Source organism: Microchirus variegatus (assembly GCF_963457635.1).
Source record: "Microchirus variegatus genome assembly, chromosome: 1".
NCBI lineage: Eukaryota > Metazoa > Chordata > Actinopteri > Pleuronectiformes > Soleidae > Microchirus > Microchirus variegatus.
The window spans coordinates 23,059,415-23,080,525 of NC_139802.1; the positions used below are offsets into that span (position 1 = coordinate 23,059,415).

General features: G+C 40.4%; 2 protein-coding genes across 2 annotated transcripts; one reads left to right on the forward strand and one right to left on the reverse strand.

Moving 5' to 3' along the window:
• Window positions 1-425: 425 nt before the first annotated feature.
• Window positions 426-10,381, forward strand: kiaa0319 (KIAA0319; the record flags this gene model as incomplete). The annotated part of the gene is made up of 14 exons (XM_083894869.1): window positions 426-479; window positions 606-1,228; window positions 3,010-3,151; window positions 3,983-4,135; window positions 4,214-4,361; window positions 4,432-4,580; window positions 4,663-4,814; window positions 7,121-7,259; window positions 7,332-7,491; window positions 7,850-7,986; window positions 8,334-8,456; window positions 8,690-8,780; window positions 8,973-9,061; window positions 10,224-10,381. The coding sequence occupies exons 1-14, from the start codon at window positions 431-433 to the stop codon at window positions 10,379-10,381; spliced, it is 2,313 nt and encodes a 770-aa protein (XP_083750995.1). The 5' UTR covers window positions 426-430.
• A 798-nt stretch (window positions 10,382-11,179) lies between these two features.
• Window positions 11,180-19,970, reverse strand: aldh5a1 (aldehyde dehydrogenase 5 family, member A1 (succinate-semialdehyde dehydrogenase)). The gene is made up of 10 exons (XM_083899291.1): window positions 19,647-19,970; window positions 18,717-18,800; window positions 18,005-18,175; window positions 17,570-17,686; window positions 17,139-17,282; window positions 16,778-16,921; window positions 15,352-15,510; window positions 15,114-15,277; window positions 14,732-14,790; window positions 11,180-12,682 (listed from the first exon to the last, which is right to left on the reverse strand). Exons 1-10 carry the CDS (start codon window positions 19,932-19,934, stop codon window positions 12,471-12,473), a joined length of 1,542 nt encoding a protein of 513 aa, XP_083755417.1. The 5' UTR covers window positions 19,935-19,970; the 3' UTR covers window positions 11,180-12,470.
• Between the last annotated feature and the right edge of the window lie 1,141 nt (window positions 19,971-21,111).

The following is a 21,111-nucleotide window of genomic DNA, read 5'->3' on the forward strand; positions in this document are numbered from 1 at the left end:
GTCACTGAGCTATGAATAAATAATTTCTGTGCCGCATGGATGGAGGTGCGTTTATTTTCCCATAAAGAGCCGCCGGTGTTCCCTGCAGCCGGGCGGGGCTGCCGCGGTGGCGCTGTCCGGCAGCGTGGTGCTGAAACTATCCAGAGTTCACTGACGTTAAGCTATAGAACATAGAACAAAAACATAATTAACATAAAATAATAATAATAATGGAGAAAATTTGTGTTTTTACAAATGTACGTTACATTTACTTTGGTTCATGTAAAATATTTCTTTTTGTGGATGTTTTCCCTGAGTGTTCTTCTCTTAAATAACACTGGGTATGTTTTTAATATGAATATTTAATACATTTGGTACTTCTAATAATATAAGTAATAATTAGTGGGTTGTTTTTCTTTGTTTGTTTCAGGCTGCAGACACTTGACAGACTATGTGGAAGAAAACCATCCTCTTCCTGCTGCTGCTGCACAGTGAAGAAGGTACAAATTCAGTTCAATATTATTGTCAATTAATAAGAACTTGACTTTACTTTCCTGTCAGAAAATGTTATTTAATATCAAAATAAAGTCAACCCACAAATCCAGAATCGCTCCTTATTGTTGCAGCTTCAGTGGCGTCCCCGTGCTGGCAGGGAGCGACCTTCTCCGAGGTGGTGGTGTCCCCGGCGGTGGAGAGCAGCGGGATCCTGCGGATCCCCGGCGTGTCCACGCTGCCGCAGTGCGTGGCGGCGTGCTGTGACCTGCCGGGCTACGATCTGGCCTGGCTGTTTGAGGGCCACTGCTATATCCTGAGCTGCCAGCAGAGGGAGAACTGCCAGCCCCGGCAGCGACCGGGCGCCGACTCGTTTATGGCCTTCCTGCGGCGGGCGTCCCCGCAGAAGCTGCTGCTTCAGTCTCTGGTGCGAGGCGAGCCGTACGGCGGCCGCTGGGGGGCACTGTCGCCCGAGGCGCCGGGCGACCTGGAAGATCTGAAGGACCTCGCTCTCTTTGACGGACCGCAGCCGGGCGACTTTGACCCAGGGATACTGGGATATTCTGACGGCAGCCAGGAGCAGCAGCCACACGGTGGATCAGCGGCAGACGCGACGACCGATCAGCCGTCTGTGACGGACAGAAACAACCAATCAGAGGTAGTTGATGGTCCAGATAGGGGCGTGGCCCAGATCCAAGCCTCGTCTGAGGAGAATAGAACATCAGCTGACGACGAGAGAACGACTGCTGAGAAAACTGTGAGTGAGCATTTATTAAAACTTAAATCATTTCATTATTAGGGCTGTCAAAAGATTAAAAATTTTAATCAGATTAATCACAGGGTAGCTGTGGATTAATCACGACTAATTACCATTCGTAAATATGCCAAAAAAATTCTAATTTTCTCTTTATATTGTTGTAGGAACGGAGAGATAAATAAAGTATGTGAAAATATAAATGTAAAGAACAATAAAATACTGTAAATAACTTGTAAAAACCTATACAAACTTAGTAAAAAATAAACATTACATTGTAAAAAACCCACATTATAAGACAATAGAAATAAATAGAAAAAATAAAATGCTGTAAATAACTTTTAAAAAAACTATACATTGCACTGTAAATAACTCACATTATAAACAAAATATAAAGTATAGAAGTTAAATAGTTTTCTTACTAAACCCACAGCAGGAAATTCCTCATCAGCACTTTGAAGCACTGCTTCTACTAGTTAGCGTTAGCGTCAGCTAGCATTCTGATGCTAATGTTAGCTGCTGTCTGTGTCCCCGTTAGTTAGACAGTGACTGTTAATGTTATGATTATATCATTTTCTGCGCCAGTAGCGCCACTTACAACTGTGTGTCTTTCTTTCTTTTTTTCTTCATCCTCTTTTTTTCTTCCTCTTCTAACTACCTGATTGATAACTCCTCTTCATTTTCTTCAGCTTCACACAGGTTAACGTGAGGAGACGTGGGGCCCCTTTAGGGAGGTTTCCTACTGAGATGTCATTGCAAATCAACCCTTGTTGTTTAAGGGGGACGGGGATGCAGCTGCTCACTGATGCATTCAGGCTCTGAGTGTCGGGAGCCCCAAGCAGTTGCCCGCCGCCTTGCCTGTTCATAAACTGCACGTCTACCCGTAGTGCGATGAAAGTGCGTTAATGCGTTAAAAAAAATGAACGCTTTAATTCCACAAATTAATCATCCTGCGTTAAAAGCGTTAATTTTGACAGCCCTAATCATTATTAAGATAACTTTATGAAAATGTGGGAAAATATGAAAACAAATTAAAAACATGTCACAAATCTGTCACAAAATGTTACAAATACATGTTACTGACCTTAAGACTGAAGATATTATGATATAAAAAGCAAAATATTGAATATTACAATAAACATTTTTAAAAAATAACTTATTTACATTCCCCAAAACTGTGATAAAATGTTGAAATGTTACCAAAATAATACTTACAAAATCATAGAATTGTTTCTGACTTTTTAAAAAATTATGCACAAAACAAAATACAAAATATTGTAAAATGTTACTAATGTTTTGCAAATATTGATTTTCATTAAATAAAAACTGTTCAAATGTGGTTACAAAATATTGTAATATTATGACACCAACTTTAACCAACTAACCAAAAACTTAAATACGAAAATATTGTAATTAACGATACAATATTACTAATATTTTCGTGATTAAAAGTAATATAACATGTTGTGATGTAACAAAAAGGTCTTTTATCTAATGTAATAATATTATAATGTTACAATTAATTAAATATTACTAACGTTTTTAAAAAGTAAAACTAATACTTACAAAAAAGAAAAATTACTTTATTACCAAAAAATATTTTGTAATTTAATAAAAACATTTTCCCTAACTAAAAACTATAAATACTTATTTTTCAAGTTAACGTGCTGAAGTGAAAAATAAGAGTCTTAAACAAAATTATTATAAATCACAATGTCCTGGAATGACAAAGAAAATAAATAAATCACTAGGACTGTATGTATGTTTCTCTGTTCCACGTTCAGAACCAAACACAGAGCAGCTCTGTTTCTACGTCACTGACACAGTCAGCCACTGACTCCGCCCATCACGACCATATAAGGACTGTGGCTCCGACACTGGCCACGCCTCCTCAGCCCAGCAGCAGCAGCTTGACCCCACGTTCAGGTACAAACCATGTTTGTTTGTATGTGAGACAAACACAGACGATTACAATGGACAGCATTTGTTTGTTTGTTGTTTTATTTATTATTATTCTGACAAAGAAATCAACATTGTTTTAACTTTATCTCATTGTAAATCAGCCTTTTCTTACAGGAAGCTTAACCCCATGCTCTCTCACTCCAAACCCCATAGAGAAAATCAGCAGTGATTTTAGCTCACAGGGACACAGGCGCTGCTGGATTTTCAAATGAAATCACAAAACTACATTTAAACATATTATATATACAGCAGTGGATCAACATCCCCCTGTGAGCCTTGATGTAAAATTAATCTTTTTCTCTATGGGGTTTGGTGCAGGTGAGTTGAACATTAACAAAGTGACATAACGTTCAGTTTCCTGTCGTCAGGAAATTAAAAGAGTTTCTTCACTTGATTTAAATGATCCAAAAATCGCATATTTAATACTTCACCTGCAGGTCCATCAGTGATGATGTCACTCTCTACTGGACAACCTACAGATAACATGGAGGCTACAGTTTACCCTGAAGCTACAACGGGTACACACACACACACATGCATGCACGCACACACAGACAGACACACACACAGACAGACACACACACACACACACAGACAGACACACACACACACACAGACACACACACAGAGACACACACGCGTGCACACACACACACAGAGACACACACACACACATAGAGACACACAGACACACACGCACAGACAGACAGACACAGACGCACACACACAAACACACACAGACAGAGACACAGACACACACAGATAATCTCAGTCTCTGTAACTCTTCGTCCTCAGACGTGACGACAACAACGCTTCTGTCAGCAGCCACAGCTCCACCCACCAAGCCACGCCCCCCAGCCCAAACCATGACCTCTGACCCCGCCCCCGTCTCCTCGTCGTCTCTCAGCAGTGACGCAGCAGCGACAGCCCCACCGTCTGTCCCTGCTGGTGAGTTTTAAACAACAACAACGATGAGTGTTCATGTCTTTTTATTTTTATTAAACTTTTAATCCCTGTTTTTTTCAGTGTCAGAGGGCAGGGCTTTAAACCACGCCCCCAGTGCAGTCGTGGGTCCCGACAGGAAGTTGCTCCTCCCACTGAGCAGCATGTTGCTCGACGGCAGAGGAAGCAGCGACGACCACGGCGTAGTCAGCTTCCTCTGGGACGTGGTCAGGTGAGACGAGCGCAGTAAAGTGAAGTTTTCTCTGACAGGGATTAAAAACTAATCTGCGATGTTTTTAAAGCGGGCCTCCTGGATTAAAGATGGACGGCGTGGACCAGGCAGTAGCTACGGCAACGGGTCTTCAGGTGGGGCGCTATACCTTCAGACTGACCGTGTCTGACCAGGAGGGGGCGTCGGACAGCGCCTTGCTGACTGTGAAAGTGCAGGAAGGTAGGAAAGGCTGGGATTAAAGTGTCGTACGCGTGTAATCCCAAAGAGCAGAACCTTAATCCTGGTGGTTTGTCTCGTGCAGCTGTGACTCGTCCTCCTGTTGCTCACGCCAGCGGCAGCCACACGCTGACCCTGCCCGACAGCGCCATCGTCCTGCGAGGCTCCGTCACCGACGGCGACCAGACCAGAGTCCAGTACCAGTGGGTCAGAGACAGCCAGAGTCCAGCTGCAGGGGTCAGATAACATGAGATTAGATCATACTCTGTTAAATTTGGTTAACTGTCTGGATTACTGAAGGGTTCAGATTATATCAGATCTGATTGGACTAGGATTAGAAATAGAACGGACATATTTAAAGGCTAATAGATTATATTAGATCACATTGCGCTAGATTAGATTAGTTTCAAGTAGTTTACTGAATGATTTGTAGTAAATCAGATCGGATTAGGATTAGAAATAGAGTTGACATACCGCAGGATTGACAGATTATATTAGGTCAGATTACATTAGATTAGTTTCAATTCTATTAAACCTTGTTAACTGACTGGTTCGCTGAATTGTTTAGATCAGATTAGGATTAGAAAAAGAGCAGTCATACTGCAGGATAGATAGATGAGATTGGATCATATTAGATGAAATCAGATTTGATCCAAAATTACAAATAGAGCATATTAGGTTTAGACAGGGTTAGAAACATGCGCGTAGCCAGCAATGGGCCTGGGCGGCACTGGTCCGCCCAGTTTACTCACTGGCCCACCCAGCCAAGTATGATAAAAAGGTATTTTGTTTGTAGAAAAAAAATTAAAACATGCATGTAAAGGAAATACATTTCAGAGTCATTAGCCCACAAGAAGGTTAGCCCGGCCCTGGACGTTTGTTCCCCGGCACGGTTGCTCTCTCCCGGTCAGTGTAATGCGCCGGGTTTACCTGCGGATTTATCCCTGCAGAAGAATGACGCTTCGACAAAAAACGTCATAAAACCATATCTAATTTTAATAAACACAGACATGCTGCATACCCACAGAAAGGTCAGAAACTCAGCTAAAAGCTCATATAAACCATTCTTATGTTCACGAAATACAGTTAAAACACAGATGGATCAAACCAGCAGGAGCGAAAAAAACGTTACAGCGCACACATTGAAAAGCGGCACCGGAGCGTCAGCGTGATTATGTAAACAAATAAAAACACATGTGTCGACTGGACAGCGGAGAATCTACAGATTGCAACGGTACCATTTTTATCACTCTATGACCAAGATTCACGGATCCAGCCCCAAAATAAGAGCAAAACAACAACTGACTTTCAAGAAATACAAGCAGAAATATCGTCTTACCTTTGCTGTTTATCAAAACAAGTTATTTCCACCGGAACAAAACCACTTCTAATGAAGAACTACACTTTCCAAAATCAACAATCAATTGGAGAGCATCGGGAACAAATCCCGGTCTGATGGATCATTACAGAGCGACATTAGATCGTTCTGATTAGAGAAAGGCGAATGTCCACACAAATGCGTCATATGCATTTATATCCCTTTGATTTGCTAATGAAGTGATTCACACGCATTTGGAGACCGGGTTCTGATTCTACTGGTTTAGAGTTTTAAAACGAGCTGTCAATCACCTAAATTGACCAAGGTAAGCCAGAGCTATGGCGCTCAGAACTGAAGACGCTGCAGAGTCGCAGAGTTGTTAATACGCACCGCACAGGGAGCATCGATTTACAGCGAGTTATCATACTTTTTTCCTTTTTTTTTCAAAACAAGTTCTTTTTAGACCTGTAGTGACATATAAATAAAATTAAATGGGCTTTAATAATTTGGTACCTAAGAAATCTCAAATGGCACAGATGGTGCCAAACTGAATTCTGTCTGATGTAGGCCTATGTTATACTGTACGTTAACAACTTTTCTGCTGTTTGGGTTTACTGGCACTTAGTGCAATATAATGATTAATTTTGTCGTGCAATAGCGCCAATACGCAAATTAATTTTTTTATTTACACTGTTGTATTGTATACAAGCCTTTATATAGCTCTAATGTTAGAACTTGTGTTATAGGCAGTATTCTGCCACCATTGCCTTTGCATTATATTACAAAGTAAAATAGTCATTGTTTTTCCAGTTTGTCTATAGTTGTCATTTTTAAGTTCTAATTCCTTTTTTGGGCAAAGATGGCCCACCCACTTTTGCACTGGCCCACCCAAAATATTATTTTGCCTACGCCACTGGTTAGAAATAGATCAGATTGGGAGAAGAAATACGTTATATCTGACAGATTATATTTAATCAGGATTAGAATTTACACGAGATTAATATTTAAAATTTGATAAATTACAGTACTAGATTTCTGATTAGGATTACAGATTATATTTTATATACAGGTGAAATCAGATCAGATTAGATATGATCTAATCTAATAAAATATCTAAAAACAAAAACCAATCTAATTTTACAAATAGATTAGATTTGTTGGAATATCAGATGAGATTATTTGGGCTCATGTTGGATTAGATGATGGTGTTGCTGTCTCCTCACAGGACGTCCTCTACACCTCAGACACTCAGTCCACTCTGTTCCTCGCTAATCTGGTGGAGGGAACTTATCTGTTCCAGCTGAGAGTGACTGACGCCCAAGGACGATCCAGCATCGCCACGGCAACAGTGGAGGTCCAGCCTGGTAGGACAAGAACCCCGTGTGTGTGTGTTGTCCTCATGCAGACATGGACATGTCCCTCCTGTGTCTCTGTAGAACCGGGCGGTGGCCAGGAAGTGGAGCTAGAGATGCTGGTGCCAGTGTCTCAGGTCAGTTTGTCTCAGAGAGACACGGTCGTCCGACAGCTGGCTGCTCTGCTGCATGTCCTCAACACAGATGTCCACGTCCGAGCTCTGCAGGGACACTCCCACCTCAGGTAACTGACTGAAACACTGGTTTACTGACTGTTAACGAACTTGAATACTAGTTTACTGACTGTTCACTAATTGAAATACTAGATTACTGACTGTCTTGGAATGACTTGACATTTTCTATAATATGAGTCAGCATCACCCTGAACAACGACCTATTGAAAATATTCGCAAACCTCTTAAGGAACAATTTTAATGAATTTTTGAATGGTTACTAACTAAAAGATTGGTGACTGGAGGACAGGTTTATTGATTGTTTTAATGAGAGATATTTCAGAGTTTGAACATCATGAAGAATCTGAGATTATGTCTCATGTTTATCCGCAATGTTTTCTGTGTGTCTGTGTGTGCGCATGTGCACAGCACCGTGTTGCGGTTTTCCGTGCATGGCTCGCCGGCGCCGCCCTCTGGCTCCACTGTGGTTCATCGGCTGAGGAACCAGCTGCTCGGAGAGAAGAGCGACTTCCTGCTGTTCAGAGTCCTGAGGGTGGACACTGTGTGTGAGTCAAACGCCGAGGTCAAAGGTCAGGATGACAGTCCTGTGTCCTCTCGTCACCGATTCTCTCCACACTGTTTTCAAAATTCTATAGTTAATTAGAAATAGTTGTAATTTTTCCCTTTTTTTAAAAATAAAAATGGATTAAATTTTAAGATTTTAGGGGTTTTAACAGCATCTACAGATCAATATTTCTGTGGCTCAGTTGCCATGACGATGCAGATACAACACAAAAATACACATACATATTTGTAACTGCTTAGTAGTTTTAAATTATATTTGAAGTTTAAAATGTACATTTACAGAGATTTTGAACTTTAATCCTGTGTTTTTTTTCCCATGATCCTTCAGTGTGTTTGCTGAGCTGCTCTGGGCGTGGTCAGTGTGATCCCATCACAAAGACGTGCACCTGTGACCCATTCTGGACGGAGAATCTGGTTCGTCGTTACCTTGGCGACGGAGAGAGCAACTGCGGTAACTAAACATACCACATCCCACACCAAACCCCATGGAGAACTTTGCTCGGAGATCCCTCAGTGACACAAAGTGACCACACGAGGCAGCATTAGACCAGCAGCTCCTGTTTCCCTGTGAGCTAAAATCACAGATTTTCTCCATGGGGTTTGGTGTGGGAGAGTGAGCGCTAAACAAACTTGAGTTTTCAGAGTGTTTTTGCTCACGGTTGTTTTCTTGTTTTCCGTGGTCAGAGTGGAGGATGCTGTACGTCATCCTGACCAGTTTCCTGCTCATGGTCTTCATCTTGACCGTCAGCTGGACGCTCATCTGCTGCTGCAGGAAGTGATGTCACTCTTTCCTATGTATTCCAATATGGTTTCCTATTGTTTTGTGAACAAATATTTATGTTTCATGTGTTGAAAAACGTAGAAATTCATTTTTTTTCACGTGTTAACATTCAGTTTGCTGCTGGAACATCTGTACCTGTATCTTAACCTCTTGACCTCTGACCCCTGCTTCTGTGCGTGAACTCAGGAAACAGACGAAGGTGAGGAAGAAAACCAAATACACCATCCTGGACAACATGGACGAGCAGGAGAGGGTGGAGCTCCGGCCCAAGTTCAGTGAGTCACAACATTAAAAACAGGAAGGCCAGAGGTCAAAGTGCAACAGGTCGACAGTGTACGATATCCCAGAACAGTTCACTTCAGCTGTTTGGAAAGTTTAGAACAGAGCAACATTTTTACAATATTGAATATACAAATGTTTGAATACGAATGACTCATGACTACAGACATTTCTAAAGATTTTGACACATTATTATACACATTAGTATGCCGTTTTTGTCAAATTTTGGACCAATTTTTTATTTATTTTTTTATTTTTATTTTTTTCAAATTTTGGACCACAGTATAGTATGACGTTTTTGTCAAATTTTGGACCAACATTTTTTTTCAAAAAAATTCTTAAATTTTGGACCACATAGTAAAGTTTGATGTTTTTGTCAAATTTTGGGCCAAATGTTTTTTCTCAAAAACATTCCAACATTTTGGATGAATTAGTACAGTATGACGTTGTCAAATTTTGGACCAAATTATTATTATTATTTTAAATCTCAAATTTTGGACCACATAGTATTTTATTTTATTTTTTATTTAACCTTTATTCAACCAGGAAGGTCCCATTGAGATTAAGAACCTCTTTTTCAAGAGAGTCCTGGACAAGAGGCCGCAAAAGTTACATAAAAGTAAAGTTTGATGTTTTTGTCAAATTTTGGGCCAAATTATTATTTTTTTTTAAATCTCAAATTTTGGACAACATAGTAAAGTTTGATGTTTTTGTCAAATTTTGGGCCAGTTTTTTTTTTCAAAAACATTCCAAAATTTTGGATGAATTAGTGCAGTATGACGTTGTCAAATTTTGGGCCAAATTTTTTTTTCCAAAACAATTCTCTGATTTTGGACGACACAGTATAGTATGACGTTTTTGTCAAATTTTGGAGAAAAAAAAATTGACTTTTTCTTCTTCTTTTTTTTCACGAAATATTTACGAAAATTTGTAAAAAAAAAAATGAACTAATGACTGTAGACATTTAACAATTTTGACGCATTTTCTTTACAAACACTTTTAGGATTTTGACGCATTTCTTTACCGATATTTTTTATGATTTTTGACTCATGATTAGAGACATTTTTACAATTTTGATGAATTGCTTTACCAACATTTCCATGATTTTGAAGCATGACATGTTGTGGAGGTCTGACTGTAGTCTTGATGGTTGTGCAGGTATCAAACACCGGAGCACAGAGCACAACTCCAGCCTGATGATGTCAGAGTCGGAGCTGGACAGCGACCAGGACGCCATCTTCAGCCGGGAACGACCCGCCCGCAGCAAGAGCCGACTCAGCGCTCAGGCTAGTCGCAATGGAAATGCCTTCGGATGACTCAGAGACAATCTTTCTGAGATGTTTGCAAAAAAAAGATGAGGCTTCTCAAAGACTGAAGAACTTAATTCTCCTGTTTCAGCGACAGTAACAATAAAGCAGTGTCTGAACAGGAGTCAGGAGAGCAAACCACAACAAAGGCATTCTGGGAAATAATTATCTCCACAGCCAGAAGAGGCCCAGGAAAATAAAATGTCCCGTTCCTCATCTGTTCAAATGAAATGAAATAAAATGTTGAGAATTTTAGTTGTAGAGTTCAAACTAGTTTGATTTATCTTGTGTGAAGAAGTAAAAAAAAAAAGTAAAATGGAAAAAAAGTAACCTTGCTGCCGTTAGCAAGGTTAGCATTACTCACGCCTTTACAATGCTAGTGCCAACATCCACCGTCAAAAACACAAGTTCCACTCTATGGCAGTTACATCATCAGCCGAACTGTCAAAATTAACGTGAGATTTAAGTTTCCCTGAATTCACAAAGCTAAGAGCATCTCCGCTAAAAGAAATAATTTTTTAAAACACAGCAACACCAAAGTGTTATTGTTTTTTAGCCTAGAGTAGCACAATGACGGGGGAGCTAGGTGGAAAATGTTAGCCAAGTCAAAAGAAAATATATCTTAACTCCAAAAATAACAAAGTCAAATAAAAACAGTCGAACAGTTGAACAATCGTACAACAAAATCATACTCATTTAAAATGTGGATTCAAGCAAAGATTTGACGCTAAGAAAGTAAGTTTGATGGTTTTTATTGGGGGAAATAAGGATTATTTTAATTTTAATACAAAAGTCACTTGGAGGGTGTATAATATTAACATTAGAGAAACAAAAATAAGAACTTTTAGCCACAAAAACAAAGTCATTTACAATTAAGACTGATTACACACATAAAAATCAAGGTCTAGCTGTACAACATGTTACAATATTCTAGCAGCAAGGTCTTTAAAATTCCATTGTTTTGAGGTCAAGAAAACCCTGAATTTTTAATCCATTAAAGACATAAACATGAGTTATATGGCACTTTAATACTTCACGCTTTCCTGTGCTTTTAACATTTAACAAAAACCTGCTTAGGATTAGGATTAACATCATTCTACACGACAACAGGACATTTTTTTCCAAGTTAAAGTAATAAGATTATGTGCTGATATGTTCAAACTCTCAATTGATTTGCTTTTGTGACAATGTTTTTCAACATAAACACAAATATTTAAATGATTTACCTGCTATGAATCATAGTAAAATTTAGTTCAGGGTGTAATTTATTTTTATCATCTTTACCATGTCACTATAATTTATTTATTTATGTTTATCATTTAAAAAATTATTTCAATTTTTTCTTAAAGGGCAGATTTACAGAAGAAAATTAGCATCACGTTCACATTTCTCATGTTTGCTTCTCGTCGCAACTTTGATGCTACGGCTAATCTGTTTAGCATGCTTGGCTAGCCATTTTATGACCTTTCTTGTCACAGATTATTTTTACTTTATTTTAAATGTGGGGATTATTGTACTAAACTGTATATTTGCTCTCAAACACGTTTCTGTGTGTAAATAAACGTTTGAATGAATTCAATCTTTTTTTGTCTCGTCTGCTGGAAAGGTGTTTTATGACAGATTAACATGGACTATTAGGGTTACCTGATACTCCTGGAATTTTTTTTTTTTTCAAATTCACAAACTACTTTTCAAACGTTTTTGAAAACCTTTTTTCATCAAGTCATCAAAAGTAAACAAAAAAGAAAAAATAAAGACCCTGATTAGTTTTCTGACGATCATCGACAGAGAATCACATTTTCTGTGAGTGTTTGCATCGAGGTTAAGATTTTCAGGATAAAGACGTCTCAGGCAGCTGCAGGGTTTTAAAATCATTAGAGCGTTTGAGGAGGAGGCGGAGTTATGATGAACTCTGGCTCCACTGTGTCATCGAGCCAAAAACAGAGCAGAGAACACGCTCTCAGTCTATTTTCTAACATACTGTATATTGTGCGTAAAGAGGAGAATCTCTGTATTTCCTTTACATGGACTTTAATAACCAACATAGTCTTCAAGTCAAACCTCTGGAGTGCTTCCTGTAGGACGGTGGGGGGGGGGCTCAGGGCGTCAGACCTCCAAAGCACATGTACTTGACTTCCAGGTACTCTTCGATGCCGTACTTTGAGCCCTCGCGGCCCAAGCCGGACTGTTTGACACCACCGAACGTGGCCTCTGGGGTGGAGAGGAGGCCCTCGTTGACGCCAACCAGACCCACTTCCAGAGCCTCGGCCACCCGCCACATCTGAGCCACGTCCTGGGAGAACAAGTAACCTGAGGAGAAGAGAAACGTGTCACAACAAGGACGGGACTCAAGAAACTGAAACTTTCAACGGCCTGGAAAAAATAAAAATACAATTCAAAAACTTCCCTGAAACTTATTTTTTTTCCAAATTCAGAAAAATGTTCAATAACCCATCTATTATTGAAACAGAAAATTCTTGAAAGTATTGAAATTCTTCTTCCCTGACCCTCTTTTTGGAGTCCCTGCTCGAAAATGACATGCCAAAACTAAAGAGAGTAAACCTATGCAGTTACAAGCTCTATGTGGACTATCTTGGTATCAAAATAAAGATAACACTTGTGAGATTACACCAGAGGTGTAAGTTTCAATGTAGATGCCACTGTGTCAGAGTAAATGTACATGGAACACAGAATAACTGAAGGATTTTTTTCTCTCGCCTAAAAAAATATTGCATTTTAAAGCAAATATCACCTTTAAAATATGCAGTAGGAGCTTAAAAACACATGGAGGTCACGTAACAACACGTGGACATGAGCTGTGCAGTCTGATGCTGCTGAAATAAAGCAGAGTGAAATTACAGCGGTTTTAGTAAAGAGATGTCTAGGCGTTCTCTCTTTTGGCACAGTTTGGCACCATCTGTGCCATTTGAGATTTCTTAGGTACCAAATTATTAAAAACCAATTTTATTTTATTTACATGTCACTACAGATCTAAAAAGAACTTGTTTTGAAAAAAAAAAAAGTTATAATAACTCGCCTTAAATCGATGCTCCCTGTGCGGTGCGTAATAACAACTCTGTGACTCTGTAGCGTCTTCAGTTACGCAGCACCATCGCTCTGGATTACGTTGGTCCATTAGGGTGATTGACAGTTCGTTTTAAACCTCTAAACCGGTAGAATCAGACCCCGGTCTCCAAATGCACGTCAATCACTTCATTAGCGAGTCAAAAGGACATAAATGCATATGGCACATTTGGGCGGACATTCGCCCTTCTCTAATCAGAACGATCTAATGTCGCTCTGTAATGATCAATTAGACCGGGATTTGTTCCCAAAGCATGCTGGAAAGTGTAGTTCTTCATTAGAAGTGGTTTTGTTCCGGTGGAAATAACTTGTTTTGATAAACAGCAAAGGTAAGACGACATTTCTGCTTGTATTTCTTGAAAGTCAGTTGTTGTTTTGCTCTTATTTTGGGGCTGGATCTGTGAATCTTGGTCGTAGAGTGATTAAAAATGGTACCGTTGGAATCTGTAGATTCTCTGCTGTCCAGCCGACACACGGTGCCGCTTTTCAATGTGTGCGATGTGACGGTTTTTTTCCGCTCCTGCTGTTTGATCAATCGGTGTATTAACTGTGTTTCGTGAACATAAGAATGATTTATATGAACTACTAAGTTGAGTTTCTGACCTTTCTGTGGGTATGCAGCATGTCTGTGTTTGTTAAAGTTAGATATGGTTTAATTACGCTTTTGTCGCTGCATCTGACGCTGCCCCCGATCCCGGGGGCAACCGTGAAGAAGAGGTTAAGGGTGATTTTCAATAACTTTCAAGGTTCTTGAATCTACTTTTTCTTTCCAAATTCAAAACTTTCAATGATCCATGGTAATTTAGGGCAGTTTTCAAAAGCTTTCAAATTCAAAAACTTTCAAGGTCCTTGGAAAAAAAATCAAAAACTTGCAAGGACCTTGAAACTTTTTTCACATTCAAAAACTTTCAATGGCCTGTGTCTATTTCAGGCAGTTTTCAAAAACTTCCAAGGGCCTTGAAACTTTTTTTTTTTTCAAATTCAAAAGCTTTCAATGACCCATGCTGGATGGAAATAATGGTCAGTACAAACGTGGGCATTCTAAATGGATCTAAGGCCAGGTTATGCTCAGAGTGCCCTCTGCAGGACCATGTGGGAATGACTTCAGGCAATCCAACATGGTAGCAGAATATTGTTTTTTTCTTTCAAAGGTTTCAAGTTTGAACCTTCAGTCAAGTTCAAACAAATATCAAAATGTTCCAAAATGATGCTGAGACATGTCTCCTCTTCAGGATCACAGTGATTCATATCACCCTGTAAAACAGGAGCGCTCACCTGCTAGTCCGACATTTGACGCGTTGGCGATGGACAGGGCCTCTTCCTCGGTGTTAAACCTGCAAAACAAAAACGACACGTTCATCAGAAACATGTTTTCATCTTCAAATATACTTAAAAACAGATCTAAGAACAAATCAATCGGTTCCATTAACTCATAAGAGATCATCTTTAATGACCCATGTCAATTTTGGGCAGTTTTCAGAAACATTCAAGGGCCTTTAATTTTTTTTCTTTTAAATTCACAAACGTTAATCACCCATGTCTATTTAGGGCAGTGTTCAAAAACGTTCAAGGACCTTGAATTTTTTTTTTCCAAATTCACAAACTTTCCAGGTTTTCAAGCACCCCTGGGAAGCACACATTTCTAAAGAGTTCAGACCTGATGACGGGCAGCAGTGGACCGAACGTCTCCTCCTTGGTGCAGAGCATGTCTGTGGAGACGTCGGTCAGCAGAGTGGGCTCCATGAAGGACCCGTCCAGACGCTTCCCTCCCCTCAACACCTTCGCTCCCTGGGATACAGCATCTGAAATCTGGTGGACTACCTGAGGGACAAGAGAGTCTCACCATCTACAAAGATCTTCGGTCACAGTGAGGAGCCACCTTCTTCTTTCTCTACCTTCTCTGCAGCTCTGGTGTTGATGAGCGGACCCTGGGTGGTGTTGGGGTCAGAGCCGTGACCCAGGCGCAGCTCTGCGTCCATCGCTCGACCCAGTTTCTCCACGAAGCGGTCGTAGATACCGGTCTGGACCAGAAACCGGTTTGAACACACACATGTCTACGAGAAAGAGGAAGAGGAGACAGAAAATAACACATACTGGTTTATACAATTCAGTGAATTAGGACCATGAATGCTTTTTTGTCAAATTCAAAAACTTTCAATGACCTATATCTGTTTAGGGTGGTTTTTAAAAACTTTCAAGGACCATGCATGTGCTGTTTTCTAAATTCAAAAACTTTCAATGACTCATGTCTATTTAGGGTGGTTTTCAAAAACTTTCAAGGGTCATGAATATTTTTTTTTCTAAATTCAAAAACTTTCAATGACCCATGTAGCCTGACGAGCCAGACCCACATCAAGATGTAGGGTCTGGGAACTCTCCATAGGCAGGGGGCAATCGGAGGGGTGGGATAAACGCTTGTCTTTCAAATTCCCTCTCCACGCAATAGGATAGCGCTACAACCAATCAGAGCAACGAAGGAGGTGACGAAGTCAGAGTGACGGAAAAATGAGGTGTGGGAGTGCTCTGTGTTTATGTGCTGTTGTGAAGTTTGGTGAAGACATGCCGTAATCAAATCATCAGATCAACGACTGTTGCCGTTTTTGTGAAAGGAATTTGAGGATTTCGGGCGTCATTGCACATTCAACAAACATCTTTCAAAGACAGAAGGAAAAATAAACTGTTGCCGAGAGATTACAACATGTTGGAGTGGCGATGGGTGACACACCGGCAAAGTCGAAACGACTTTGTCAGCGGTGTCTCACCGTTTTGTCGAGACTAGAGCGTGACTTGCCGGTGTACTGGAAATGGGTGGAGGACAAAAAGGACGTGGAAGCCTCCGCAGCAGAAGGTTGTGCAGATAAAAGAGACCGTAGCTGTATTGTTACATATATTGTAATATCATGTGACAGTATACAATAGCCTGGTTTTCATTACAGACATGTTTCCAACTAGTTTTGCCGGCAGCAACATCGTTAACCTAAGCTGTTATGGTCGTCATAACGTTAAGCCCACCTACCGTGATGTGATTGGGCCGTCCGTTTCTCGATTTCTCAGCTCCTAAGCTCAATGGAGCGTAGCTAGGCTGCCCCGTCAGCCAAATTACATTTGCTGCCACTAGGGGCGTCTAGATTTCTAGGCTATGACCCATGTCTATTTAGGGTGGTTTTCAAAAACTTTCAAGGGTCATGAATATTTTTTTTCCAAATTCAAAAACCTACAATAACCCATGTCTATTTAGGGTGGTTTTCAAAAACGTTCAAGGACCATGAATATATATATATATTTGAAGTTGCTGTGGAACTTCAGGACTGTATCCGTTACCTGTCCAGAGTTCCTGAACTTGGACGCCATGGCTCCGCCCACCGCCTTGTCGACATCGGCGCTGTCGAACACGATGAAAGGGGCGTGGCCGCCCAGCTCCAGGGATGCCTTCTTCACGGTGTCGGCGGCCATTTTTAACAGAATCTGCGAGGAAACAAATCACTTTGTATCACTTAGAATAAAGACAAACGTTTAATTTGGCAGAGGCCAAAGTGCAGGAAAGGATAACTGGAAACAAACTCAACTGACTGGAACAGCTATGAGAAGCTTTCAAGGAACGCCGTAACTCTCATCACTTTCATAAAAACACCACCAACAAAAAGCCAGAAATAGAAACAGAGCCAGGACTCAGAGGCTTTACCTTCCCAGTGGCCGTGGAGCCGGTGAAGGAGATCTTTGACACCAGGGGGTCGGTGCAGAGGACCTCACCCACCGACTGCATCTTCTCTCTGGAGCAAGGAACCACGTTAAAGACCCCTGCTGGGATCCCGGCCTGCTCTGCTAACTACACACACACACACAGAAAGAAAACTAGTATGAAATATTGAGATTTTCTCTTATATGTGAGAATTCTTTTCATGTAAAATTAACTTGCTACAGAAGGAAATTGGAGTTGTGATAATAATTGTAATTCTTTCTGTGTTACTAACTTACTAAGTTTTCCGCTTCTTAAATGTGAATATTTTCTGGTTTCTTTGCTCCATCCAACAAATAAATGATTAAAACTGATTAGTCAGTCAATTAATCGATTGTGAAAATGATCGGTTATCGATTGATCGGGTCTTGACTGACCGCGGCGAGGGCAAGCGCCGACAGCGGCGTATCCTCCGCCGGTTTGACCACCACCGTGCAGCCGGCAGCCAGAGCAGCCCCCACCTTCCTGGTGATCATGGCGCTGGGAAAGTTCCACTGTAGAAAAAAAACCAAAAAAACATTTATATTATGATTATTTATTCTTTTTTAATCCAATATCGAATTTTTCTCCATAGAGAAAACTAACGATTTATCACCAGAGCACACAGGAGCTGTCGATCCACTTCCGTCTCCATAAACAGGTTCAAAGGTGTCATTTTGTGACTTCTGTGTTAGAAACTCTTTGTTTGTGTTTACATCAGTGACACAAACTCATCAAACATGGCAGAAATAGACCAGCGAAGTGTTGGAAAAGGCTCTGGAACAAGACGGTAAAACAGGATTGTAGATCGTAAAAATATCATATCTGCTCACCGGTGTGATGATGGAGCTGACGCCCACTGGCTGTTTGAGGAGGAGGATCCTTCTGTCCTTGGCAGGTGACGGGACGATGTCGCCGTAAACTCGGCGAGCCTCCTCGGAAAACCACTCCAGGAAGGAGGCGGCGTATGCGATCTCCCCGAGAGACTCACGCATGGGTTTGCCCTGAGAAACGGACGCAGAGTGTCCGAGGTCATAAAGGGTTTACGAGACATTGATATGATTGAAAACATGACTGACACCAAACTAAAGATTTTGTCCCTCCCTAAAAACGGTCGCTCCCTCACACCAAAGTCCATAGAGATAATCGGCCATTTTACATCGTAGCACAAAGGAGTTGTTGATTAACTGTCGTCTCCATAACAAAGTTAAAATGTGCCATTTTATAACTTCTGTGTGCAACATCCTTCATTCAGCTTTTTTCAGGTGACACAAACCGAAGAAACGAGGACGAGAGTAGACCAGCGACCCGGTGTGACCTATGGACTTTGGTGCAGGACAGTAGGAGCAATTCATAAACACCAGTTTCCAGTTGTAAAAAGGCCGTCTACTGATGAGATAAAGCAGTGATTTACAGTATGTCCTCAAGGTATCGTAGACGTAAGCAGGTGTAGATTTAGACCAACACTAAAACGACACGTTTGATAAAGCTGTTTACTGTTTGTGCACCATAATAAGTGTCCCCCTTTATCTATGCGACACTCACACACTCAAACGTGATCAGTTTGGCCAGGTCGTCTTTGTGCAGAATCATGAGGTCGAACCACTTCCTCAGCAGGAGGCTCCTCTCCTACAGGGCAAAAAAAAGAAGTTGAGTTTATGATCATGTTTATGCAAATGCTACAAGAATATATATATATTTGTTTTAGCTTTTAACTGAATTAAATATGTAATGCAAAAAGACACACAAAAAAACACATTTGAAATAAGTGATGGAGGTGTTTTAAAGTTAACTCCTCAACAACAACACTAGTTACACATTCCCAAAATAAGTATTTAGTTCAAAGTCCAGATTCTGGAAAAATACACCCGCTTCGAGCAAATCCCCATTGACAGTTTTGTCGTTTTAATGCCGCCACACATTTTTGTGACACGATTAAATACTCAATAAACTTGGACAATGTGTTGTACATCTCACATTTGGAGACAACCTGAACTAATCTACGTTCATGTAACTTCGTCTTCAAAACATGGGCGGAGGCAGCAGGTGTTAGGGACGTAAAGAGAAAGTCATAATTTAATGTAATCTAACCGTATACTTAGCATTTGGCTTCAGCCGGATATACGTTCGATTATATACAAATAAGAAATCAATGAGTTTTCCGTTGTTTTGGGACTTTTTCTGCGTGAATATGCAACATTTATGATAAATTAGCCATTTTCCTAATGGGATTTAGCAAGCGACGGAGCTAGCCTCGTCTGTATCGTGAAACTAGCTTGTCGAAATAACAATAGGGCTAATAGTTTATTTAAACTACGTGTTTTCTTGTGAATGTATGTCAGCCGTACGAAAGTCTGTCTCATGTTTGTTAAAAAGTGTCACATACTTACGTCGTGGCTTTGCTTTTCTGACCACACACGCAATGTGTGTATTGATTCGACTGTTTTATGACTGGAGTACGGTATAGTGTCCTACCTTAGCTGAGTGCTGCTTCCAGGAGTAAAACGCTTTGTACGCAGCATCCACCGCCTGCTTGGCCTCAGCGGCTCCACAGTCCGTCACCCGGGCGATCTCCTGCCCGGTAGCCGGGTCCACGACGGGGAACACCGAGGCTGCGGTGACCCAGCGGCCGTCTACGTAGCCCTGCGTACGGAGCAGAGAAGCGTTGACATCCAGACTGTAGCTCCTGTGCATGGCGGCGGGCAGGCCGGGGACGATGTGCCGGAGGAAGCAGCGGGTCTTCAGCACACATAGGGTGGACATACTGTTCGGTTCGGTACTGCGGTCGTTTCTCCGTGTGTGGTGAATCGACCTGACGCTGGATTTGAATGGCACCCTTACAGAAGGGTTTACGGTAAAATAAGCACCAACCAAGCTGATTTGTAAGGAAATCAGCATCCGGTTTTCAAAATAAAACAGTGAGCCCAGTCTTTAAAAATAATGAATGTTGGATTGTGAGCTATGGTACAAAGACACAAACAGACTTTAACTGTACGGATAAATGTCAAATTAAAAGCCCAAAGTTGACCTTTTTTATTGAAATAATTCTCAAATTATAATAACAATAAACACTCATTTTCTTAACAAGATGACTACTAGCATAGTTGAAATCAGTCATTTTTATAACATGGACATTTTTTATCGAAAAAAAAAATCCCAAATTTAATTTGCTATAAAAACAAAAGCTTCCATGTGTTCTGAACAAGACTGGGAAAAGTTGAAGTTCGATTAAAATGTCAATGTTGCACTTTTATTTTGAAAACTGGTGTATGCTAGTTTCCTTACAAATCAGCTTGATTCTTTGGTTCCGCATACATTTTTTTTTACCGTAAAGTCCTCTGTAAGGAGGGCATTCAAATGTCTCTGTTGGTTTCAACTGGTTCGTTAACCACGTGACACTGCATAACACAAGTGAAAGTCCGCGTTTATGTAATAAATACACGGGCATTGAAAACATGTCTGTCAACGGGGACACAAGTAGAAACATATTTTGGCCATTCAACAAAAAAGTAAATAATATCATAATAAATGATATCTGCATCAAAGTCACAGGAGCTGCTGTTTATACTGCTTTAGATTAGATTAGAGTCATTTATTCGTCCGTCAGTGGAGACATTTACATCCTTACAGCAGCAAGATAGTAAAGATAAGGATAATAAATAGTATGCATTACCAGAAAAAAGTACCATATAAAAAGACATTAACAGTGAGAGTATAAAAAAGTTAAATAGAATGTAGTGTACATCAGAGATTGAGCGTGGGATATTATATGTTTATAGTTCACTTGTGTAAAATAGCATTATATTGCACATGGGATGTCCTCACCTGTGATGAATCGAATCGATAAAATTGTGACGCCTATTTATGTTCTACTATATTTGATCAATGTTTTTTTCTTTCTACATCTACATCGTAAAAAAACATCGTTTTGATAATATGT

What these genes read in the sequence shown, in the direction of transcription:
- aldh5a1 (XM_083899291.1), bottom strand. Translation starts at nt 19,934, where the DNA reads ATGTCCACCCTATGTGTGCTGAAGACCCGCTGCTTCCTCCGGCACATC. An exon ending in AACTGATCACGTTTGAGTGT is followed by an intron (nt 18,176 to 18,716) that starts GTGAGTGTCGCA and finishes TCCGTTTCTCAG; the next exon opens with GGCAAACCCATGCGTGAGTC. An exon ending in GCTCCACGGCCACTGGGAAG is followed by an intron (nt 16,922 to 17,138) that starts GTAAAGCCTCTG and finishes GTTTCCTCGCAG; the next exon opens with ATTCTGTTAAAAATGGCCGC.